This window comes from Oncorhynchus masou, unplaced genomic scaffold, assembly GCF_036934945.1.
Source record: "Oncorhynchus masou masou isolate Uvic2021 unplaced genomic scaffold, UVic_Omas_1.1 unplaced_scaffold_1452, whole genome shotgun sequence".
NCBI classification, from domain to species: Eukaryota; Metazoa; Chordata; class Actinopteri; order Salmoniformes; family Salmonidae; genus Oncorhynchus; species Oncorhynchus masou.
This window is the reverse complement of record NW_027004498.1, coordinates 60,001-83,819: the sequence shown is the minus strand read 5'-3', so window position 1 is coordinate 83,819 and position 23,819 is coordinate 60,001. Positions and strand designations below refer to the sequence as shown.

General features: G+C 50.9%; 2 protein-coding genes across 2 annotated transcripts in view; both read left to right on the top strand.

Annotated features, from left to right (window-relative positions):
• Positions 1 to 1,105: 1,105 nt before the first annotated feature.
• Positions 1,106 to 1,465, top strand: LOC135530890 (keratin-associated protein 12-1-like). The gene has a single exon (XM_064959063.1). It carries the CDS (start codon positions 1,106 to 1,108, stop codon positions 1,463 to 1,465), a length of 360 nt encoding a protein of 119 aa, XP_064815135.1.
• Positions 1,466 to 1,479: 14 nt separating this feature from the next.
• The window catches only part of LOC135530889 (partitioning defective 3 homolog B-like), a 22,364-nt gene continuing 24 nt past the window's right edge, over positions 1,480 to 23,819 (top strand). Inside the window, exons 1-3 of the mRNA XM_064959062.1 lie at positions 1,480 to 1,665; positions 12,684 to 12,766; positions 22,081 to 23,819. The exon at positions 22,081 to 23,819 is cut by the window's right edge and continues 24 nt beyond it. Coding sequence (XP_064815134.1) covers positions 1,480 to 1,665; positions 12,684 to 12,766; positions 22,081 to 22,567 — 756 coding nt within the window. The 3' untranslated portion in view covers positions 22,568 to 23,819. The remainder of the gene's footprint in view (positions 1,666 to 12,683; positions 12,767 to 22,080) is intronic.

The window sequence follows — 23,819 nt, the reverse complement described above, 5'->3', positions numbered from 1 at the left end:
TATGTGTCGCTGGTCTATGTGACGCTGGTCTATGTGACGCTGGTCTATGTGTCGCTGGTCTATGTGACGCTGGTCTATGTGAGGCTGGTCTGTGTGTCGCTGGTCTATGTGATGCTGGTCTATGTGTTGCTGGTCTATGTGACGCTGGTCGCTGGTCTATGTCTCGCTGGTCTATGTGACGCTGGTCTGTGTGTCGCTGGTCTATGTGACGCTGGTCTATGTGACGCTGGTCTATGTGTCGCTGGTCTGTGTGACACTGGTCGCTGGTCTATGTGACGCTGGTCTATGTGACGCTGGTCTGTGTGTCGCTGGTCTGTGTGACGCTGGTCTGTGTGACGCTGGTCTATGTGACGCTGGTCGCTGGTCTATGTGACGCTGGTCTATGTGTCGCTGGTCTGTGTGACGCTGGTCTGTGTGACGCTGGTCTATGTGTCGCTGGTCTATGTGTCGCTGGTCTGTGTGACGCTGGTCTGTGTGTCGCTGGTCTCTGTGACGCTGGTCTGTGTGACGCTGGTCTATGTGTCGCTGGTCTGTGTGACGCTGCTCTATGTGACCCTGGTCTATGTGTCGCTGGTCTATGTGTCGCTGGTCTATGTGTCGCTGGTCTGTGTGACGCTGGTCTGTGTGACGCTGGTCTGTGTGACGCTGGTCTGTGTGTCGCTGGTCTATGTGATGCTGGTCTATGTGACGCTGGTCTATGTGACGATGGTCTGTGTGTCGCTGGTCTATGTGACGCTGGTCTATGTGACGCTGGTCTATGTGACGATGGTCTGTGTGTCGCTGGTCTGTGTGACACTGGTCTGTGTGACGCTGGTCTGTGTGACGCTGGTCTATGTGACGCTGGTCTGTGTGACGCTGGTCTGTGTCACTGGTCTATGTGATCTTGGTCTATGTGACGCTGGTCTATGTGACGCTGGTCTATGTGACGCTGGTCTGTGTGACGCTGGTCTATGTGACGCTGGTCTATGTGACGCTGGTCTGTGTGACGCTGGTCTATGTGACGCTGGTCTGTGTGACGCTGGTCTATGTGACGCTGGTCTATGTGACGCTGGTCTATGTGACGCTGGTCTATGTGTCGCTGGTCTATGTGACGCTGGTCTATGTGATGCTGGTCTATGTGTCGCTGGTCTGTGTGACGCTGTTCTGTGTGACGCTGGTCTATGTGTCGCTGGTCTGTGTGACGCTGGTCTGTGTGACGCTGGTCTATGTGCCGCTGGTCTGTGTGACGCTGGTCTGTGTGTCGCTGGTCTGTGTGACGCTGTTCTGTGTGACGCTGGTCTATGTGACGCTGGTCTATGTGACGCTGGTCTGTGTGACGCTGGTCGCTGGTCTGTGTGACGCTGGTCTATGTGACGCTGGTCTGTGTGACGCTGGTCTATGTGACGCTGGTCTATGTGACGCTGGTCTATGTGACGCTGGTCTGTGTGACGCTGGTCTGTGTGACGCTGGTCGCTGGTCTGTGTGACGCTGGTCTATGTGATGCTGGTCTATGTGACGCTGGTCTATGTGACGCTGGTCTATGTGTCGCTGGTCTATGTGACGCTGGTCTATGTGACGCTGGTCTATGTGACGCTGGTCTATGTGACGCTGGTCTATGTGACGCTGGTCTATGTGACGCTGGTCTGTGTGACGCTGGTCTATGTGACGCTGGTCTATGTGACGCTGGTCGCTGGTCTATGTGTCGCTGGTCTATGTGACGCTGGTCTATGTGACGCTGGTCTATGTCTGTAATTGTAGCGACGGATCATTTGGTTTGTCTGTTGTTATGTCTGAAACATTGTTCTCCCCTGCTGCTGTCTTGGTTGCACCAGGTCTCTTGAAAAATAGATGTTATCTTAAGGAGACTTAACCTGGATAAATGAAGGTTAAACAAAACATAAATAAACTCTCATTCAAATACGCTTTTACCTCAGAAATCATTAACTGACCATTTGGTATCTTTGCATTTAGAAGTACCGTGAACCTGTCATGTCAGAGAGGATTATCATAAATTACACACATGTGACGTGTTGGTCTAAGGTCATGTCACCATAGTGATCAGATCATTCCCATTGGTCTAATTATTACAGTTTGTGGGGATGAGAGAAGAGAGGGGAGAGAGGGATGAGAGCAGAGAGGGATGAGGGGAGAGAGGGATGAGAGCAGAGAGGGATTAGGGGAGAGAGAGGGACGAGGGGAGAGAGGGATTAGGGGAGGGATGGAGGAGAGAGAGGGATGAGAGGAGAGAGAGATGAGACGGATGAGGGATGAGGAGAGAGGGGTGAAGGGAGAGAGGGATGAGGAGAGAGAGGGATTAGGGGAGAGAAGGATGAGAGGAGAGAGGGATGTTACGGATGAGGGGTGAGTGAGAGAGGTTACAGTTTCTTGAGACATTATTAAGTAAATTAATAACAATCATTTGGATCAGTGGAGTGGGATGTAGAGAGGTAGAGCTTCTGAGATCTGTAGTTAAAACAGGACCATCTCTACCTATCTATGTCAAACTGATCTATAGTTACAACAACCATCTGACAGAAGGAGAGATTGAACAGACAGACAGACAGACAGACAGATCTGTCAACCCTTCTCCTCATCTCCCATTCCATCTGTCAACCTGTCTCATCTCTAATTCCATCTGTCAACCCTTCTCCTCGTCTCCCATTCCATCTGTCAACCCTTCTCCTCATCTCCCATTCCATCTGTCAACCTGTCTCCTCATCTCCCATTCCATCTGTCAACCCTTCTCCTCGTCTCCCATTCCATCTGTCAACCCTTCTCCTCATCTCCCATTCCATCTGTCAACCCTTCTCCTCATCTCCCATTCCATCTGTCAACCCTTCTCCTCATCTCCCATTCCATCTGTCAACCTGTCTCCTCGTTTCCCATTCCATCTGTCAACCCTTCTCCTCATCTCCCATTCCATCTGTCAACCTGTCTCATCTCCCATTCCATCTGTCAACCCTTCTCCTCATCTCCCATTCCATCTGTCAACCCTTCTCCTCATCTCCCATTCCATCTGTCAACCCTTCTCCTCATCTCCCATTCCATCTGTCAACCCTTCCCCTCATCTCCCATTCCATCTGTCAACCCTTCTCCTCATCTCCCATTCCATCTGTCAACCCTTCTCCTCGTCTCCCATTCCATCTGTCAACCCTTCTCCTCATCTCCCATTCCATCTGTCAACCCTTCTCCTCATCTCCCATTCCATCTGTCAACCCTTCTCCTCATCTCCCATTCCATCGGTCAACCTGTCTCCTCGTTTCCCATTCCATCTGTCAACCCTTCTCCTCATCTCCCATTCCATCTGTCAACCTGTATCATCTCCCATTCCATCTGTCAACCCTTCTACTCGTCTCCCATTCCATCTGTCAACCCTTCTCCTCATCTCCCATTCCATCTGTCAACCCTTCTCCTTATCTCCCATTCCATCTGTCAACATGTCTCCTCATCTCCCATTCCATCTGTCAACCCTTCTCCTCGTCTCCCATTCCATCTGTCAACCCTTCTCCTCGTCTCCCATTCCATCTGTCAACCCTTCTCCTCGTCTCCCATTCCATCTGTCAACCCTTCTCCTCGTCTCCCATTCCATCTGTCAACCCTTCTCCTCGTCTCCCATTCCATCTGTCAACCCTTCTCCTCGTCTCCCATTCCATCTGTCAACCCGTCTCCTCGTCTCCCATTCCATCTGTCAACCCGTCTCCTCGTCTCCCATTCCATCTGTCAACCCGTCTCCTCCCATTCCATCTCCTCCCATTCCATCTGTCAACCCTTCTCCTCATCTCCCATTCCATCTGTCAACCCGTCTCCTCATCTCCCATTCCATCTGTCAACCCGTCTCCTCATCTCCCATTCCATCTGTCAACCCTTCTCCTCATCTCCCATTCCATCTGTCAACCCTTCTCCTCGTCTCCCATTCCATCTGTCAACCCTTCTCCTCATCTCCCATTCCATCTGTCAACCCTTCTCCTCATCTCCCATTCCATCTGTCAACCTGTCTCCTCGTTTCCCATTCCATCTGTCAACCCTTCTCCTCATCTCCCATTCCATCTGTCAACCTGTCTCATCTCCCATTCCATCTGTCAACCCTTCTCCTCGTCTCCCATTCCATCTGTCAACCCTTCTCCTCATCTCCCATTCCATCTGTCAACCCTTCTCCTCATCTCCCATTCCATCTGTCAACCCTTCTCCTCATCTCCCATTCCATCTGTCAACCCTTCTCCTCATCTCCCATTCCATCTGTCAACCCTTCTCCCCATCATCTCCCATTCCATCTGTCAACCTGTCTCCTCGTTTCCCATTCCATCTGTCAACCCTTCTCCTCATCTCCCATTCCATCTGTCAACCTGTCTCATCTCCCATTCCATCTGTCAACCCTTCTCCTCGTCTCCCATTCCATCTGTCAACCCTTCTCCTCATCTCCCTCATCTCCATTCCATCTGTCAACCCTTCTCCTCATCTCCCATTCCATCGGTCAACCTGTCTCCTCATCTCCCATTCCATCTGTCAACCCTTCTCCTCATCTCCCATTCCATCTGTCAACCCTTCTCCTCATCTCCCATTCCATCTGTCAACCCTTCTCCTCATATCCCATTCCATCTGTCAACCTGTCTCCTCATCTCCCATTCCATCTGTCAACCCTTCTCCTCATCTCCCATTCCATCTGTCAACCCTTCTCATCTCCCATTCCATCTGTCAACCCTTCTCCTCATCTCCCATTCCATCTGTCAACCCTTCTCCTCGTCTCACATTCCATCTGTCAACCCTTCTCCTCGTCTCCCATTCCATCTGTCAACCCTTCTCCTCGTCTCACATTCCATCTGTCAACCCTTCTCCTCATCTCCCATTCCATCTGTCAACCTGTCTCCTCATCTCCCATTCCATCTGTCAACCCTTCTCCTCATCTCCCATTCCATCTGTCAACCCTTCTCCTCATCTCCCATTCCATCTGTCAACCCTTCTCCTCATCTCCCATTCCATCTGTCAACCCTTCTCCTCATCTCCCATTCCATCTGTCAACCCTTCTCCTCATCTCCCATTCCATCTGTCAACCTGTCTCCTCATCTCCCATTCCATCTGTCAACCTGTCTCCTCATCTCCCATTTCATCTGTCAACCTGTCTCATCTCCCATTCCATCTGTCAACCCTTCTCCTCATCTCCCATTCCATCTGTCAACCCTTCTCCTCGTCTCCCATTCCATCTGTCAACCCTTCTCCTCATCTCCCATTCCATCTGTCAACCCTTCTCCTCATCTCCCATTCCATCTGTCAACCCTTCTCCTCATCTCCCATTCCATCTGTCAACCTGTCTCCTCATCTCCCATTCCATCTGTCAACCTGTCTCCTCATCTCCCATTTCATCTGTCAACCTGTCTCATCTCCCATTCCATCTGTCAACCCTTCTCCTCATCTCCCATTCCATCTGTCAACCCTTCTCCCTCATTCTCCTCGTCTCCCATTCCATCTGTCAACCCTTCTCCTCATCTCCCATTCCATCTGTCAACCCTTCTCCTCATATCCCATTCCATCTGTCAACCTGTCTCCTCATCTCCCATTCCATCTGTCAACCCTTCTCCTCATCTCCCATTCCATCTGTCAACCCTTCTCATCTCCCATTCCATCTGTCAACCCTTCTCCTCATCTCCCATTCCATCTGTCAACCCTTCTCCTCGTCTCCCATTCCATCTGTCAACCCTTCTCCTCATCTCACATTCCATCTGTCAACCCTTCTCCTCATCTCCCATTCCATCTGTCAACCTGTCTCCTCATCTCCCATTCCATCTGTCAACCCTTCTCCTCATCTCCCATTCCATCTGTCAACCCTTCTCCTCATCTCCCATTCCATCTGTCAACCCTTCTCCTCATCTCCCATTCCATCTGTCAACCCTTCTCCTCATCTCCCATTCCATCTGTCAACCCTTCTCCTCATCTCCCATTCCATCTGTCAACCCTTCTCCTCATCTCCCATTCCATCTGTCAACCCTTCTCCTCATCTCCCATTCCATCTGTCAACCTGTCTCCTCATCTCCCATTCCATCTGTCAACCTGTCTCCTCATCTCCCATTTCATCTGTCAACCTGTCTCATCTCCCATTCCATCTGTCAACCCTTCTCCTCATCTCCCATTCCATCTGTCAACCCTTCTCCTCGTCTCCCATTCCATCTGTCAACCCTTCTCCTCATCTCCCATTCCATCTGTCAACCCTTCTCCTCATCTCCCATTCCATCTGTCAACCCTTCTCCTCGTCTCCCATTCCATCTGTCAACCCTTCTCCTCATCTCCCATTCCATCTGTCAACCCTTCTCCTCATCTTCCCGGGGCGAGGTAATGTGGTGTCTCAGAGATATAAGAGCAGTAAAGACATTTCAGTTTTTTTTTAAACGGTCAGTAAAAACAGCACTTTATATTCCTGCAGGTGCCTTGCCATTATGAGTCTGTGTGGCAGAGCAGGGAGCGCATATTTAAAAACCTGCTCATTGAGGCTGATGAGACTATTCCTCTCATACTGGCCCCCGGAAATGAGGAGCTGGTTTTCCATAATGGTTCCAACCTTCATCTGTCAGGGACTGCTAAATGTACTGGAATCATTTCTGCTTTGGATTATGTGTCAGGGTTTATAATGTATTAACTCAGATCGCTAGCTGTGTGTCTCTGCATAAAGTTCTCCTCTCTCTCTCTCTCTCTCTCTCTCTCCATCTCTCTCTCCCTCACTCTATCTCTCCCACTCTCTCCATCTCTCTCTCCCTCTCTCTCTCTCTCTCTCTCTCTCTCCATCTCTCTCTCCCTCACTCTATCTCTCCCACTCTCTCCATCTCTCTCTCCCTCTCTCTCTCCATCTCTCTCTATCTCCCTCGCTCTCTCCCACTCTCTCATCTCTCTTTCTCTCTCTCCCTCACCCTCTCTCTCCCACTCTCTCCATCTCTCTCTCTCCCTCACTCTCCATCTCTCTCTCTCTCCCACTCTCTCCATCTCTCTCTCTCTCTCCATCTCTCTCTCTCCCACTCTCTCCATCTCTCTCTCTCCCACTCTCTCCATCTCTCTTTCTCTCTCCCTTTCTTCTTCACTTTCTCTCTCAAACTTCTATCACTCTATCCTCTTAGTGGGGTGAAAAGGAGTTTTTATAATTTCAACCTGAATGGCAGCTTGAATGTGATGTACATTAGAGAAATATGATGATGTGGTTGGTGTGAACAAACCGTGTTGCTGTGAAGGAGGCTGAGATCTGTAGAAATCAGAAACAGTGTTGAATGGTAGAGAGGATAAGCTCTTCTCTCTTAAATTGCTCATCTAGCTGCAAATGTAATACGGCTCACTTAATCTACCTCTTTCTCTGTCAGGAGATGAAACCGGGGTTAGGGCTAGTGATGGGCTAGGGGTTAGGGCTAGTGATGGGGCTAGTGATGGGGCTAGGGGTTAGGGCTAGTGATGGGGCTAGGGGTTAGGGCTAGTGATGGGGCTAGGGGTTAGGGCTAGTGATGGGGCTAGGGGTTAGGGCTAGTGATGGGCTAGGGGTTAGGGCTAGTGATGGGGCTAGTGATGGGCTAGGGGTTAGGGCTAGTGATGGGGCTAGTGATGGGCTAGGGGTTAGGGCTAGTGATGGGGCTAGTGATGGGCTAGGGGTTAGGGCTAGTGATGGGGCTAGTGATGGGGCTTTTTTATTTTTATTTTTTTATTTCACCTTTATTTAACCAGGTAGGCTAGTTGAGAACAAGTTCTCATTTACAACTGCGACCTGGCCAAGATAAAGCATAGCAGTGTGAACAGACAACACAGAGTTACACATGGAGTAAACAATTAACAAGTCAATAACACAGTAGAAAAAAAAGGGGAGTCTATATACAATGTGTGCAAAAGGCCTGAGGAGGTAGGCGAATAATTACAAAATTGCAGATTAACACTGGATTGATAAATGATCATGTACAGGTAGAGATATTGGTGTGCAAAAGAGCAGAAAAGTAAATAAATAAAAACTGTGGGGATGAGGTAGGTGAAAATGGGTGGGCTATTTACCAATAGATTTGACGCAGGGAGGAGGACGCCCCTGCCATGCGTAGTCCCATGGGATGTTGGCTATCAGCAACAAGGCAACTCCTATGACTAATTGGGAATGGGACACAAGCGTAGGATTGATCACCCTGTCGCTGGCCGCCTTTGGGGAGGGTGTATAGTGTGAAAGGCCGAAACACCCTAGGAACCAAAGGTACACTACTGACAATGCGCTCCCCACATTTCACCACGCTCACTGTTCATTAACTCTTGGAAGTGCTTGCACAAAGGATAGTAACATCTCATCATGTGTTCTTGGAATCTGTACAGCTGCAGCGATCGGTTAGTTGCTCAGATAGCTGATGTTTGAAGTTGGTGAGGGAGATAAAGGTCTCCAACTTCAGCGATTTTTGCAATTCGTTCCAGTCACAGGCAGCAAAGTACTGGAACGAAAGGCGGCCGAATGAGGTGTTGGCTTTAGGGATGATCAGTGAGATACACCTGCTGGAGCGCGTGCTACGGATGGGTGTTGCCATCATGACCAGTGAACTGAGATAAGGCGGAGCTTTACCTAGCATGGCCTTGTAGACGACCTGGAGCCAGTGGGTCTTGCGACGAATATGTAGCGAGGGCCAGCCGACTAGAGCATACACGTCGCAGTGGTGGGTAGTATAAGGTGCTTTAGTGACAAAACGGATGGCACTGTGATAAACTGCATCCAGTTTGCTGAGAAGAGTGTTGGAAGCAATTTTGTAGATGACATCGCCGAAGTCGAGGATTGGTAGGATAGTCAGTTTTACTAGGGTAAGCTTGGCAGCGTGAGTGAAGGAGGCTTTGTTACGGAATAGAAAGCCGACTCTTGATTTGATTTTCGATTGGAGATGTTTGATATGGGTCTGGAAGGAGAGTTTGCAGTCTAGCCAGACACCTAGGTACTTATAGGTGTCCACATATTCAAGGTCGGAACCATCCAGTGTGGTGATGCTAGTCGGGCATGCGGGTGCAGGCAGCGATCGGTTGAAAAGCATGCATTTTGTTTTACTAGCGTTTAAGAGCAGTTGGAGGCCACGGAAGGAGTGTTGTATGCATTGAAGCTCGTTTGGAGGTTAGATAGCACAGTGTCCAATGACGGGCCGAAAGTATATAGAATGGTGTCGTCTGCGTAGAGGTGGATCAGGGAATCGCCCGCAGCAAGAGCAACATCATTGATATATACAGAGAAAAGAGTCGGCCCGAGAATTGAACCCTGTGGCACCCCCATAGAGACAACATGCCCTCCGATTTGACACACTAAACTCTGTCTGCAAAGTAGTTGGTGAACCAGGCGAGGCAGTCACCTGAAAAACCGAGGCTACTGAGTCTGCCGATAAGAATATGGTGATTGACAGAGTCGAAAGCCTTGGCAAGGTCGATGAAGACGGCTGCACAGTACTGTCTTTTATCAATGGCGGTTATGATGTCGTTTAGTACCTTGAGTGTGGCTGAGGTGCACCCGTGACCGGCTCGGAAACCAGATTGCATAGCGGAGAAGGTACGGTGGGATTCGAGATGGTCAGTGACCTGTTTGTTGACTTGGCTTTCGAAGACCTTAGATAGGCAGGGCAGGATGGATAGAGGTCTGTAACAGTTTGGGTCCAGGGTGTCTCCCCCTTTGAAGAGGGGGATGACTGCGGCAGCTTTCCAATCCTTGGGGATCTCAGACGATATGAAAGAGAGGTTGAACAGGCTGGTAATAGGGGTTGCGACAATGGCGGCGGATAGTTTCAGAAATAGAGGGTCCAGATTGTCAAGCCAAGCTGATTTATACGGGTCCAGGTTTTGCAGCTCTCTAGGGGTTAGGGCTAGTGATGGGGCTAGGGGTTAGGGCTAGTGATGGGGCTAGGGGTTAGGGCTAGTGATGGGGCTAGGGGTTAGGGCTAGTGATGGGGTTAGGGCTAGTGATGGGGCTAGGGGTTAGGGCTAGGGGTTAGGGCTAGGGGTTAGGGCTAGTGATGGGGCTAGGGGTTAGGGCTAGTGATGGGGCTAGGGGTTAGGGCTAGGGGTTAGGGCTAGTGATGGGGCTAGGGGTTAGGGCTAGTGATGCGGCTAGGGGTTAGGGCTAGGGGTTAGGGCTAGTGATGGGGCTAGGGTTAGGGCTAGTGATGGGGCTAGGGGTAGTGATGGGGCTAGGGGTTAGGGCTAGGGGTTAGGGCTAGGGGTTAGGACTAGGGGTTAGGGCTAGTGATGGGGCTAGGGGTTAGGGCTAGTGATGGGGCTAGGGGTTAGGGCTAGTGATGGGGCTAGGGGTTTGGGCTAGTGATGGGGCTAGGGGTTAGGGCTAGGGGTTAGGGCTAGTGATGGGGCTAGGGGTTAGGGCTAGTGATGGGGCTAGGGGTTAGGGCTAGTGATGGGGCTAGGGGTTAGAGTTAGTGATGGGGCTAGGGGTTAGGGCTAGTGATGGGGCTAGGGGTTAGGGCTAGTGATGGGGCTAGGGGTTAGGGCTAGTGATGGGGCTAGGGGTTAGGGCTAGTGATGGGGCTAGGGGTTAGGGCTAGGGGTTAGGGCTAGTGATGGGGCTAGGGGTTAGGGCTAGGGGTTAGGGCTAGTGATGGGGTTAGGGCTAGGGGTTAGGGCTAGTGATGGGGCTAGGGGTTAGGGCTAGTGATGGGGCTAGGGGTGGAGACGGGGCTAAGGGTGGAGACGGGGTTAGGGGTGGAGACGGGGTTAGGGTTAGGGCTAGGGGTTAGGGGTGGAGACGGGGCTAGGGGTGGAGACGGGGTTAGGGGTGGAGACGGGGTTAGGGTTAGAGACGGGGTTAGGGGTGGAGGGGAGGAGACGGGGTTAGGGTTAGAGACGGGGTTAGGGGTGGAGACGGGGCTAGGGTTAGAGACGGGGTTAGTGGTGGAGACGGGGTTAGGGGTGGAGACGGGGTTAGGGGTGGAGACGGGGTTAGGGGTGGAGACGGGGTTAGGGGTGGAGACGGGGCTAGGGTGGAGACGTGGTTATGGGTGGAGACGGGGTTAGGGGTGGAGACGGGGTTAGGGGTGGAGACGGGGCTAGGGTTAGGGCTAGGGTTAGGGCTAGGGCTAGGGTTAGGGCTAGGGCTAGGGTTAGGGCTAGGGGTTAGGGGTGGAGACGGGGCTAGGGTTAGGGCTAGGGTTAGGGCTAGGGTTAGGGCTAGGGTTAGGGCTAGGGTTAGGGCTAGGGTTAGGGCTAGGGGTTAGGGGTGGAGGCGGGGTTAGGGGTGGAGACGGGGCTAGGGTTAGGGCTAGGGTTAGGGCTAGGGGTTAGGGGTGGAGGCGGGGTTAGGGGTGGAGACGGGGCTAGGGTTAGGGCTAGGGTTAGGGCTAGGGTTAGGGCTAGGGTTAGGGCTAGGGGTTAGGGGTGGAGGCGGGGTTAGGGGTGGAGACGGGGTTAGGGGTGGAGACGGGGCTAGGGTTAGGGCTAGGGTTAGGGCTAGGGTTAGGGCTAGGGCTAGGGGTTAGGGGTGGAGGCGGGGTTAGGGGTGGAAACGGGGCTAGGGTTAGGGTTAGGGTTAGGGCTAGGGGTTAGGGGTGGAGGCGGGGTTAGGGGTGGAGACGGGGCTAGGGTTAGGGCTAGGGTTAGGGCTAGGGGTTAGGGCTAGGGTTAGGGCTAGGGTTAGGGGTGGAGGCGGGGTTAGGGGTGGAGACGGGGCTAGGGTTAGGGCTAGGGTTAGGGCTAGGGTTAGGGCTAGGGTTAGGGGTGGAGACGGGGCTAGGGTTAGGGCTAGGGTTAGGGGTGGAGACGGGGCTAGGGTTAGGGTTAGGGCTAGGGTTAGGGCTAGGGTTAGGGCTAGGGTTAGGGCTAGGGTTAGGGGTGGAGGCGGGGTTAGGGGTGGAGGCGGGGTTAGGGGTGGAGGGGGTTAGGGGTGGAGGCGGGGTTAGGGGTGGAGGGGGGTTAGGGGTGGAGGCGGGGCTAGGGGTGGAGACGGGGTTAGGGGTGGAGGCGGGGCTAGGGGTGGAGGCGGGGTTAGGGGTGGAGGCGGGGTTAGGGGTGGAGGGGGGTTAGGGGTGGAGTCGGGGTTAGGGGTGGAGGCGGGGTTAGGGGTGGAGGGGGGTTAGGGGTGGAGGCGGGGTTAGGGGTGGAGGGGGGTTAGGGGTGGAGGGGGGTTAGGGGTGGAGGCGGGGTTAGGGGTGGAGGGGGGTTAGGGGTGGAGGCGGGGTTAGGGGTGGAGGGGGGTTAGGGGTGGAGGGGGGGTTAGGGGTGGAGGGGTGGTACGAGACGTGAGTTAGGGCGACTTAGTCGCCTCCTTCCAGTTTTTACCAGCATCATCTGGGATGTAGAGCCTGCACCCCTCCGCCCGATCTGATGGGGCTAAAACTTTAAATCCCCAATAACCAGGTTTACTGAGCCCCTGTCTCTCCTCTCCCTTCTCCAACTCCCTGATTACAGACCCCTGAGCTAGCTAGTTAGCCATCTGAGTAAGGAGCTGTCTCAGCATTGAGTGGCAACCTCCTAGTGACCCATGGAGTATGACAGCTAGAGGCTACGGTGGAGACTGTGTGTAACTTCATTCATAATAGTTATCCACTTACTGACCCAGTGTCCTCTCTCTGTCGCTGTCTCTCTGTCTGTCTCTCTCTCTCTCTCTGTCTGTCTCTCTGTCTGTCTCTCTCTGTCTGTCTCTCTCTCTCTGTCTGTCTCTCTCTCTCTGTCTGTCTCTCTCTCTCTGTCTGTCTCTCTGTCTCTGTCTATCTCTCTCTGTCTCTCCTCGGTGACAGGTGAGAGTGGCTGGACCTGGGCCTGATCATCGTCTGGCTCCACGCTATGAAGAGGTGGAGCGACAGTATGCTTCCTTGCCCAGGTAAATACATCTCTCTCTGGTCTCTGTCTCTCGCTGTCTTCCCATTCCTCTTTCCTCCTCTCCCCACTCCCCCCCCCCCTCCCTTACCTTGACTAAACGGTCAGAGCAGAGCATCAGTAGTAGGGGGTGCCTCTTCCTTCCCCTCCCTCTCTCCTCTCCTCCTCCCTGCGCCGTGTCTTTCCTCCTCTCCCCTCCCCCCCCCCCCCCTTACCTTGACTAAACGGTCAGAGCAGAGCATCAGTAGAAGGGGGTGCCTCTTCCTTCTCCTCCCTCTCTCCTCTCCTCCTCCCTGCGCCGTGTCTTTCCTCCTCTCCCCTCCCCCCCCTTACCTTGACTAAACGGTCAGAGCAGAGCATCAGTAGAAGGGGGTGCCTCTTCCTTCTCCTCCCTCTCTCCTCTCCTCCTCCCTGCGCCGTGTCTTTCCGCCTCGCTCCGAGTGGTTAATAATCCTCTTTAAAGCTTATAATTAAATCTGGAGTGTCTGCCTTGTGAGGCCCTCTCATCGAGGGAATCCACCTGATCTTGTCCCTGGAGACGGGGACACAGACGGGAGGTGTAACCTGATATCTGCCCTCACAGCAGCTCCCAACACAGTCCAGAGAGAGGGTTATACACACAGCCCTGGCCCTCTCTCTCCCTCTCGGTCTCTCTCTCTCTCCCTCTGCTTCTCTCTCCCCCTCGTCCTCTCTCTATCTCTCCCCCTCGTCCTCTCTCTGTCTTTCCCCCTCGTCCTCTCTATCGCTCCCTCTCGGTCTCTCTCTCTCCCTCTGCTTCTCTCTCCCCCTCGTCCTCTCTCTCTCCCCCTCTTGGTCTCTCTCCCTCTCGGTCTCTCTCTCTCTGCTTCTCTCTCCCCCTCGTCCTCTCTCTCCCTCTGCTTCTCTCTCTCTCTCTCCCCCCTCCTCCTCTGTGCATTGTGTTTGCTGTGTGCAACCCAAGCAAACAACAACTTTGTGCTCTGCTGCATGGGCAGAGTCCTCCCTGACATGTTATCTGTTTCTATGTTCACACCCAGTGCTGAGTAAACAACGTGTTAAAGATCAACAGTGGATCTGAGTAAATGCCACTCCTCGTCTCTATATTGGGGATGAGGGTTTGAATTATTTCACTGTTCAAATAGTATCATACCTTGTTTTTTTAAATATCGGTTACTTAAATGCGTTTTTATTTTATATTTGAAACATACGTTTGTAACCTGAGCTCTGCTGAACGAGGGAGAGACGGCTGCAGTTGCTGGTGTGTGAGCAGACAAGGAGACTCGGCGAGAGTCGTCAAGACTATCTAATTTATAGCAGCCATAGTGATGTTTATCATCCCATATAACAGTGCCTGTGTTGACTGGAGTAGCTTAGAGAAGCTAGCCAGATATAGCTAGCTAGGCTAATTGAGGCTGTGCTTTCTCCCCAAGCCCATTCAGATGAAACCACAGCCCACCTGTTGGTTGTTTGTTGTAGCCTGCGTCTTCTCATTTCGCTAATTTTTAATTTGCTCATTTAATCCCATCTTGCGTTCGTGAACTCTCACTCCACTTGGCTACACGTTGAACCTCTTTGTCTCTTTGATTGGCCAACATAAACAACAAGCTACGCGTGAAGGTTACCGATTGGCTACCGGTCTTTTATGAGGCGTCGGTCATTAAAAAAAAAAAACGACATAGAAAGGTTTGTTTTATTCCATTAATAATTTGACCTGTCATGGTATATCCTTGTATGTAACAATGTCACATGAATATTTATTTTATTTTACATCCCTACCCTGTACGGTGAACTGCTTTAGAGAGTGGTTGGTGTTTCTGTCATGGTGTATTTTTAAATTGTATTTATTTAATTGAACCTTTATTTAACTAGGCAAGTCAGGTAAGGACTACTTCTTATTTACAATGACGGCCTACCAAAAGGCAAAAGGCCTCCTACGGGGACGAGGGCTGGGATTAAACATTTTAATAAATTGAATAAAAAATATAGGACAAAACACACATCACGAGAAGAGAGACAACACAACACTACATAAAGTGAGACCTAAAACAACAACATGGCTGCACCACAGCATGGTAGAAATACAACATGATAACAACATGGTAGCAACACAACATGATAACAACATGGTAACAACATGGTAGAAACACAACATGATAACAACATAACAACATGGCAGCAACACAACATGATAACAACATGGTAGCAACACAACATGATAACAACATGGCAGCAACACAACATGATAACAACATGGTAGAAACACAACATGATAACAACATGGTAGAAACACAACATGATAACAACATGGTAGCAACACAACATGGTAACAACATGGTAGCAACACAACATGACAACAACATGGTAGCAACACAACATGACAACAACATGGTAGCAACACAACATGACAACAACATGGTAGCAACACAACATGGCAACAACATGGTAGCAACACAACATGATAACAACATGGTAGCAACGCAACATGGTAGCAACACAACATGACAACATCATGGTAGCAACACAACATGGTAGCAACACAACATGACAACAACATGGTAGCAACACAACATGACAACAACATGGTAGCAACACAACATGGCAACAACATGACAACAACATGGTAGCACACAACATTACATCAATATGGTAGCAACACAACATGGTAGCAACACAACATGATAACAACATGGTAGCAACGCAACATGGTAGCAACACAACATGACAACAACATGGTAGCAACACAACATGGTAGCAACATGGTAGCAACACAACATGACAACAACATGGTAGCAACACAACATGACAACAACATGGTAGCAACACAACATGGCAACAACATGACAACAACATGGTAGCACCACAACATAACAACAACATGGTAGCACACAACATTACATCAACATGGTAGCAACACAACATGACAACAACATGGTAGCAACACAACATGGTAGCAACAGGCAGATGTGAGAATGCTGAAGCAGTGATGGTTTCGAGGCCTGCCTGGCTCGGTCAGCGTTAGTCTGGTGCTGAAAGATACCAGAAAACCTACTGACATCCCAGAATGCACCGTGTTGCCACCAACCTTCCACAGACATAGCTAGAGGACTTGCTAAACATCCCTGTGAGAGAGGGAATTAAAGGAGAATGAGAGGGAGAGAGGATAGAGAGGGAGAGAGTTGAATGACAGAGAGTTGAAAGAGAGAGAGAGAGAGAGGATAGAGAATGAGAGAGAGTTGAAGGAGAGGGGATAGAGAGGGAGAGAGTTGAAGGAGAGAGAGCGAGTATCAGGGGGTATTGATGTCTAGCTAAATTAAAACATGAGCCAGCCACTGATATACTGTATATATCTCTCTCACACACACACACACACACACACACACACACACACACACACACAGTACCGCAGCACAGCAGCGAACCAAACAAACCCAGCCCAACTGTCAGCAGAAGTGAACTTTTTCAAAGCCATTTCCTCATCAAATTACCTGTGCTCCTTTCTTTTCTATTGATATGTTATTATGCTCTGAGCCTTACACAAAAAGGGCTTCGGGGTATTAAGGCTTGGGGTAATAAGGCTTGGGGTAATAAGGGTTGGGGTAATAAGGCTTGGGGTAATAAGGCTTGGGGTAATAAGGCTTGGGGTAATAAGGCTTGGGGTAATAAGGCTTGGGGTAATAAGGGTTGGGGTAATAAGGCTTGGGGTAATAAGGGTTGGGGTAATAAGGCTTGGGGTAATAAGGCTTGGGGTAATAAGGGTTGGGGTAATAAGGCTTGGGGTAATAAGGGTTGGGGTAATAAGGGCTGGGGTAATAAGGCTTGGGGTAATAAGGGCTGGGGTAATAAGGCTTGGGGTAATAAGGCTTGGGGTAATAAGGGCTGGGGTAATAAGGGTTGGGGTAATAAGGGCTGGGGTAATAAGGGCTGGGGTAATAAGGGCTGGGGTAATAAGGCTTGGGGTAATAAGGCTTGGGGTAATAAGGCTTGGGGTAATAAGGGCTGGGGTAATAAGGCTTGGGGTAATAAGGGCTGGGGTAATAAGGCTTGGGGTAATAAGGGCTGGGGTAATAAGGGCTGGGGTAATAAGGGCTGGGGTAATAAGGGTTGGGGTAATAAGGGCTGGGGTAATAAGGCTTGGGGTAATAAGGGCTGGGGTAATAAGGCTTGGGGTAATAAGGGCTGGGGTAATAAGGGCTGGGGTAATAAGGCTTGGGGTAATAAGGGCTGGGGTAATAAGGGCTGGGGTAATAAGGCTTGGGGTAATAAGGGCTGGGGTAATAAGGGTTGGGGTAATAAGGGCTGGGGTAATAAGGCTTGGGGTAATAAGGGCTGGGGTAATAAGGGCTGGGGTAATAAGGGCTGGGTAATAAGGGCTGGGGTAAAAAGGCTTGGGGTAATAAGGGCTGGGGTAATAAGGGTTGGGGTAATAAGGGCTGGGGTAATAAGGCTTGGGGTAATAAGGGCTGGGGTAATAAGGGCTGGGTAATAAGGGCTGGGGTAATAAGGCTTGGGGTAATAAGGGCTGGGGTAATAAGGGCTGGGGTAATAAGGGCTGGGGTAATAAGGGCTGGGGTAATAAGGCTTGGGGTAATAAGGGCTGGGGTAATAAGGGTTGGGGTAATAAGGGCTGGGGTAATAAGGGCTGGGGTAATAAGGGCTGGGGTAATAAGGGCTGGGGTAATAAGGGTTGGGGTATTAAGGGATGGGTTGTTTATACAGATGAACATGGTACCTTCAGGCGTTTGGAAATTGCTCCCGAGGATGAACCAGACTTGTGGAGGTCTACAATGTTTATTCTAAGGCTGATTTCTTTTGATTTTCCCATGATGTCAAGCAAAGAGACACTGAGTTTGAAGGTGGGCCTTGAAATACATCCACAGGTACACCTCCAATTGACTCAAATGATGTCAATTAGCCTATCAGAAGCTTCTAAAGCCATGACATAATTTTCTGGAATTTTCCAAGCTGTTTAAAGGCACAGTCAACTTAGTGTATGTAAACTTCTGACCCACTGGAATTGTGATACAGTGAATTATAAGTGAAATAATCTGTCTGCCAACAATTGTTGGAAAAATTACTGCACAAAGTAGATGTCCTCACCGACTTGCCAAAACTATAGTTTGTTAATAAGAAATTTGTGGAGTGGTTGAAAAACGAGTTTTAATTTCTCCAACCTAAGTGTATGTTAACTTCCAACTTCAAATGTAGTTCCGTCTCTCGATGGACCACTGACGACCCACTGATGAACCACTGTCGACCCACTGACGACCCACTGATGAACCACTGTCGACCCTCTGTCGACCCACTGACAGCCCACTGACAGCCCACTGACGACCCACTGACAGCCCACTGTCGACCCACTGACGACCCACTGTCGACCCACTGACGACCCACTGACGACCCACTGTCGACCCACTGTCGACCCACTGACGACCCACTGATGAACCACTGTCGACCCACTGACGACCCACTGACGACCCACAGATGAACCACTGATGAACCACTGTCGACCCACTGACGACCCACTGACAGCCCACTGACCACCCACTAACGACCCACTGATGAACCACTGATGAACCACTGTCGACCCACTGACGACCCACTGTCGGCTCACTGACAGCACACTGACCACCCACTAACGACCCACTGATGAACCACTGTCGACCCACTGACGACCCACTGACAGCCCACTGACCACCCACTGATGAACCACTGATGAACCACTGTCGACCCACTGACAGCCCACTGACCACCCACTAACGACCCACTGATGAACCACTGTCGACCCACTGACGACCCACTGACAGCCCACTGACCACCCACTGATGAACCACTGTCGACCCACTGACGACCCACTGACAGCCCACTGACCACCCACTGATGAACCACTGATGAACCACTGTCGACCCACTGACGACCCACTGACAGCCCACTGACCACCCACTGATGAACCACTGATGAACCACTGTCGACCCACTGACAGCCCACTGACCACCCACTAACGACCCACTGATGAACCACTGATGAACCACTGTCGACCCACTGACGACCCACTGACAGCCCACTGACCGCCCACTGTCGAACCACTGATGAACCACTCTCGACCCACTGTCGACCCACTGTCGACCCACTGATGAACCACTGTCGACCCACTGTCGACCCACTGATGAACCACTGTCGGCCCACTGACAGCCCACTGACGACCCATTAGTGGCCACGGTGGCAGGACCTACTGACGGCACTACAGCAGTGCACTTGCGTCAGGTTTCTAGTCTGAATCAAGAAGTAGGGTGAAGTTGCCCCTAGATGCTGGTCTTCAGTCAGTTTAGCATTTTATCCCCACTAATGTTTAAAGGGTTGTTCTGTGGCTCAGCTTGTAGAGCATGGCCCTATACAATGACAGGATAGTGGGTTTTGGAAGGGGAATATCATCTGTAGGGGAGGGAGAAACTGATCCTAGATCTGAAGGGGAAGGGGAAGCTGATCCTAGATCTGTAGGGGAAGGGGAAGCTGATCCTAGATCTGTAGGGGAAGGGGAAGCTGATCCTAGATCTGTAGGGAAGGGGAAGCTGATCCTAGATCTGTAGGGGAAGGGGAAGCTGATCCTAGATCTGTAGGGGAAGGGGAAGCTGATCCTAGATCTGTAGGGGAAGGGGAAGCTGATCCTAGATCTGAAGGGGAAGGGGAAGCTGATCCTAGATCTGTAGTGGAAGGGGAAGCTGATCCTAGATCTGAAGGGGAAGGGGAAGCTGATCCTAGATCTGTAGTGGAAGGGAAGCTGATCCTAGATCTGAAGGGGAAGGGAAGCTGATCCTAGATCTGTAGTGGAAGGGGAAGCTGATCCTAGATCTGAAGGGGAAGGGAAGCTGATCCTAGATCTTTAGGGAAGGGAAGCTGATCCTAGATCTGTAGGGGAAGGGGAAGCTGATCCTAGATCTGTAGGGGAAGGGAAGCTGATCCTAGATCTGTAGGGGAAGGGAAGCTGATCCTAGATCTGTAGGGGAAGCTGATCCTAGATCTGTAGGGGAAGGGGAAGCTGATCCTAGATCTGTAGTGGAAGGGAAGCTGATCCTAGATCTGTAGGGGAAGGGGAAGCTGATCCTAGATCTGTAGGGGAAGGGAAGCTGATCCTAGATCTGAAGGGGAAGGGGAAGCTGATCCTAGATCTGTAGTGGAAGGGGAAGCTGATCCTAGATCTGAAGGGGAAGGGAAGCTGATCCTAGATCTGTAGTGGAAGGGGAAGCTGATCCTAGATCTGAAGGGGAAGGGAAGCTGATCCTAGATCTGTAGTGGAAGGGGAAGCTGATCCTAGATCTGAAGGGGAAGGGGAAGCTGATCCTAGATCTTTAGGGGAAGGGGAAGCTGATCCTAGATCTGTAGGGGAAGGGGAAGCTGATCCTAGATCTGTAGGGGAAGGGGAAGCTGATCCTAGATCTGTAGGGGAAGGGGAAGCTGATCCTAGATCTGTAGGGGAAGCTGATCCTAGATCTGTAGGGGAAGGGGAAGCTGATCCTAGATCTGTAGTGGAAGGGGAAGCTGATCCTAGATCTGTAGTGGAAGGGGAAGCTGATCCTAGATCTGTAGGGGAAGCTGATCCTAGATCTGTAGGGGAAGGGGAAGCTGATCCTAGATCTGAAGGGGAAGGGGAAGCTGATCCTAGATCTGTAGGGGAAGGGGAAGCTGATCCTAGAGCTGTAGGGGAAGCTGATCCTAGATCTGTAGGGGAAGCTGATCCTAGATCTGTAGGGGAAGGGGAAGCTGATCCTAGATCTGTAGGGGAAGGGGAAGCTGATCCTAGATCTGAAGGGGAAGCTGATCCTAGATCTGTAGTGGAAGGGGAAGCTGATCCTAGATCTGAAGGGGAAGGGGAAGCTGATCCTAGATCTGTAGTGGAAGGGGAAGCTGATCCTAGATCTGAAGGGGAAGGGGAAGCTGATCCTAGATCTGTAGTGGAAGGGGAAGCTGATCCTAGATCTGAAGGGGAAGGGGAAGCTGATCCTAGATCTGTAGGGGAAGGGGAAGCTGATCCTAGATCTGTAGGGGAAGGGGAAGCTGATCCTAGATCTGTAGGGGAAGCTGATCCTAGATCTGTAGGGGAAGGGGAAGCTGATCCTAGATCTGTAGGGGAAGCTGATCCTAGATCTGTAGGGGAAGGGGAAGCTGATCCTAGATCTGTAGTGGAAGGGGAAGCTGATCCTAGATCTGTAGGGGAAGGGGAAGCTGATCCTAGATCTGTAGGGGAAGCTGATCCTAGATCTGTAGGGGAAGGGGAAGCTGATCCTAGATCTGAAGGGGAAGAGGAAGCTGATCCTAGATCTGTAGGGGAAGGGGAAGCTGATCCTAGAGCTGTAGGGGAAGCTGATCCTAGATCTTTAGGGGAAGCTGATCCTAGATCTGTAGTGGAAGGGGAAGCTGATCCTAGATCTGTAGGGGAAGGGGAAGCTGATCCTAGATCTGTAGGGGAAGGGGAAGCTGATCCTAGATCTGTAGGGGAAGCTGATCCTAGATCTGTAGGGGATAGGGAAGCTGATCCTAGATCTGTAGGGGAAGGGGAAGCTGATCCTAGATCTGTAGGGGAAGGGGAAGCTGACCCTAGATCTGTAGGGGAAGGGGAAGCTGATCCTAGATCTGTAGGGGAAGCTGATCCTAGATCTGTAGTGGAAGGGGAAGCTGATCCTAGATCTGTAGTGGAAGGGGAAGCTGATCCTAGATCTGTAGGGGAAGGGGAAGCTGATCCTAGATCTGTAGGGGAAGGGGAAGCTGATCCTAGATCTGTAGGGGAAGGGGAAGCTGATCCTAGATCTGTAGGGGAAGGGGACGCTGATCCTAGATCTGACCATCCTACTGCCCTGACCATCCTACTGCCCTGACCATCCTGCTGTCCTGACCATCCTACTGTCCTGACCATCCTACTGTCCTGACCATCCTACTGCCCTGACCATCCTACTGTCCTGACCATCCTACTGTCCTGACCATCCTACTGTCCTGACCATCCTACTGTCCTGACCATCCTACTGCCCTGACCATCCTACTGCCCTGACTATCCTGCTGTCCTGACCATCCTACTGTCCTGCCCATCCTACTGTCCTGACCATCCTACTGTCCTGACCATCCTACTGTCCTGACCATCCTACTGCCCTGACCATCCTACTGCCCTGACTATCCTACTGTCCTGACCATCCTACTGTCCTGACTATCCTACTGTCCTGACCATCCTACTGTCCTGACCATCCTACTGTTCTGACCATGCTGCTGTTCTTCTTCTATTTTTAAATATGTTTTGTTGTAGACTTCTGCTTCGTGTTCTTCATCATCATCGTCTTCTTTTGTGTTTTCTTTCAGGCGTGGCCCGATGGATCCTTCTGAGGGGCACCCAATACAGCAGACAGGCTGGGTCGGTCACTACCCTGGCCCCCAGCCATCCTACCCCAATCCCAACTACCCCCCCAGAGTAGACCCCAACTACCCCCCCAGAGTAGACCCCAACTACCCCCCCAGAGTAGACCCCAACTACCCCCCCAGAGTAGACCCCAACTACCCCCCAAGGGTTGACTCCAACTACCCCCCCAGAGAGAACCCCAACTACCCCCCCAGGGGTGACCCCCGCCAGGCCGACCCAGGGTACTACCACCCTCCTCCTCTACGCCAGGACGTCCCCCCGTCCCCCACTCTGCCCCTCCGAGCCCCCCGTTATGACACCATGAACCGTGGGGGAGGAGGAGGAGGAGGGTATCGCCAGGCCAGCCCAGAGAGGTTCGCCTACGGTGGGGAGGGACCGGCCCGTCACCATGATCCACGCCAGAAGAACCCCATGACCGCTGCTGTGTAGAGCCCGACTGGGTTCAGTGGCTGTATGGAGTTCTGACCTAGGATCAGGTCGCCCCTTCCCTTTCATGTAGTCTCAATCATTTTGATCAAAAAGGCTAAACTGATCGTAGATCAGCGGTGTTTTGATTGATACAGGCCCTTGGTCTGGTCCAGTAACTATAACTGCAGTATCTGCCTGTCTAACTTTCTGCAACAGCCAATCAGACAGGGTTGTGACCACTATGGCTAGCTGTCGAACAACCACGTGTTTTCTACACTATAGTGGCAGTCCATATTGTCTTATTAATTACTGGATGGTAGATGATCAAAGTAATCTGTACCTCGGAGCATTCCGTACACACACACACACACACACACACACACACACAGGAAGGAGCAGCGAGCATTCTGGGAATTCCAACCACTACACTACATGTTGTATCAGCTTTTATATTGCGTTGTTTTATCCTGATAATGCAGCTCCATAATGTCATTATCTTTCTCTGTTTTATCCTGATAATGCAGCTCCATGCTGTCATTATCTTTCTCTGTTTTAACCTGATAATGCAGCTCCATAATGTCATTATCTTTCTCTGTTTTATCCTGATAATGCAGCTCCATGCTGTCATTATCTTTCTCTGTTTTAACCTGATAATGCAGCTCCATAATGTCATTATCTTTCTCTGTTTTATCCTGATAATGCAGCTCCATGCTGTCATTATCTTTCTCTGTTTTAACCTGCTAATGCAGATCCATAATGTCCTTAGCTTCCACTGCATGCTTCCACTGTACGGCTACTTCCCAAATGGTATCCTCGTCTCTATATATAGAGCACTACTTTGAGCCATTGTGGTCCTGTAAATTAGGTCAAACATTGTGCACTATATATATATATATATAGGGAGTAGGATGCCATTTGAGACAGAACCAATCATTCACCACGTATTTACTTTAGACTAATGAAGGGTATTTTATAAGTCGTTAATGTCTGATTATTATCATTAGGTAGGGAAGGCTGTACACATAATATGGATGATGAGAATCATTGTATGATCTTTCATTAGTTTACTGAAACATACAGTAGGATATGAAATTATCTCTGTCTTTGTCCAGACAGGAGAGAGATGTGGTTATGGAAGAGGAGATCATTGGAAGGAGACAGGAGAGGAGAGGAGAGGAGAGGAGAAGATGGGGGAGGACAGGAGAGGAGAGGAGAAGATGGGGGAGGACAGGAGAGGAGAGGAGAAGATGGGGGAGGAGAGGAGAGGAGAAGA

Bases quoted from the DNA above. Each gene is read 5' to 3' on its own strand.
- LOC135530890 (XM_064959063.1), top strand. From the start codon at position 1,106: ATGCTGGTCTATGTGTCGCTGGTCTGTGTGACGCTGTTCTGTGTGACG.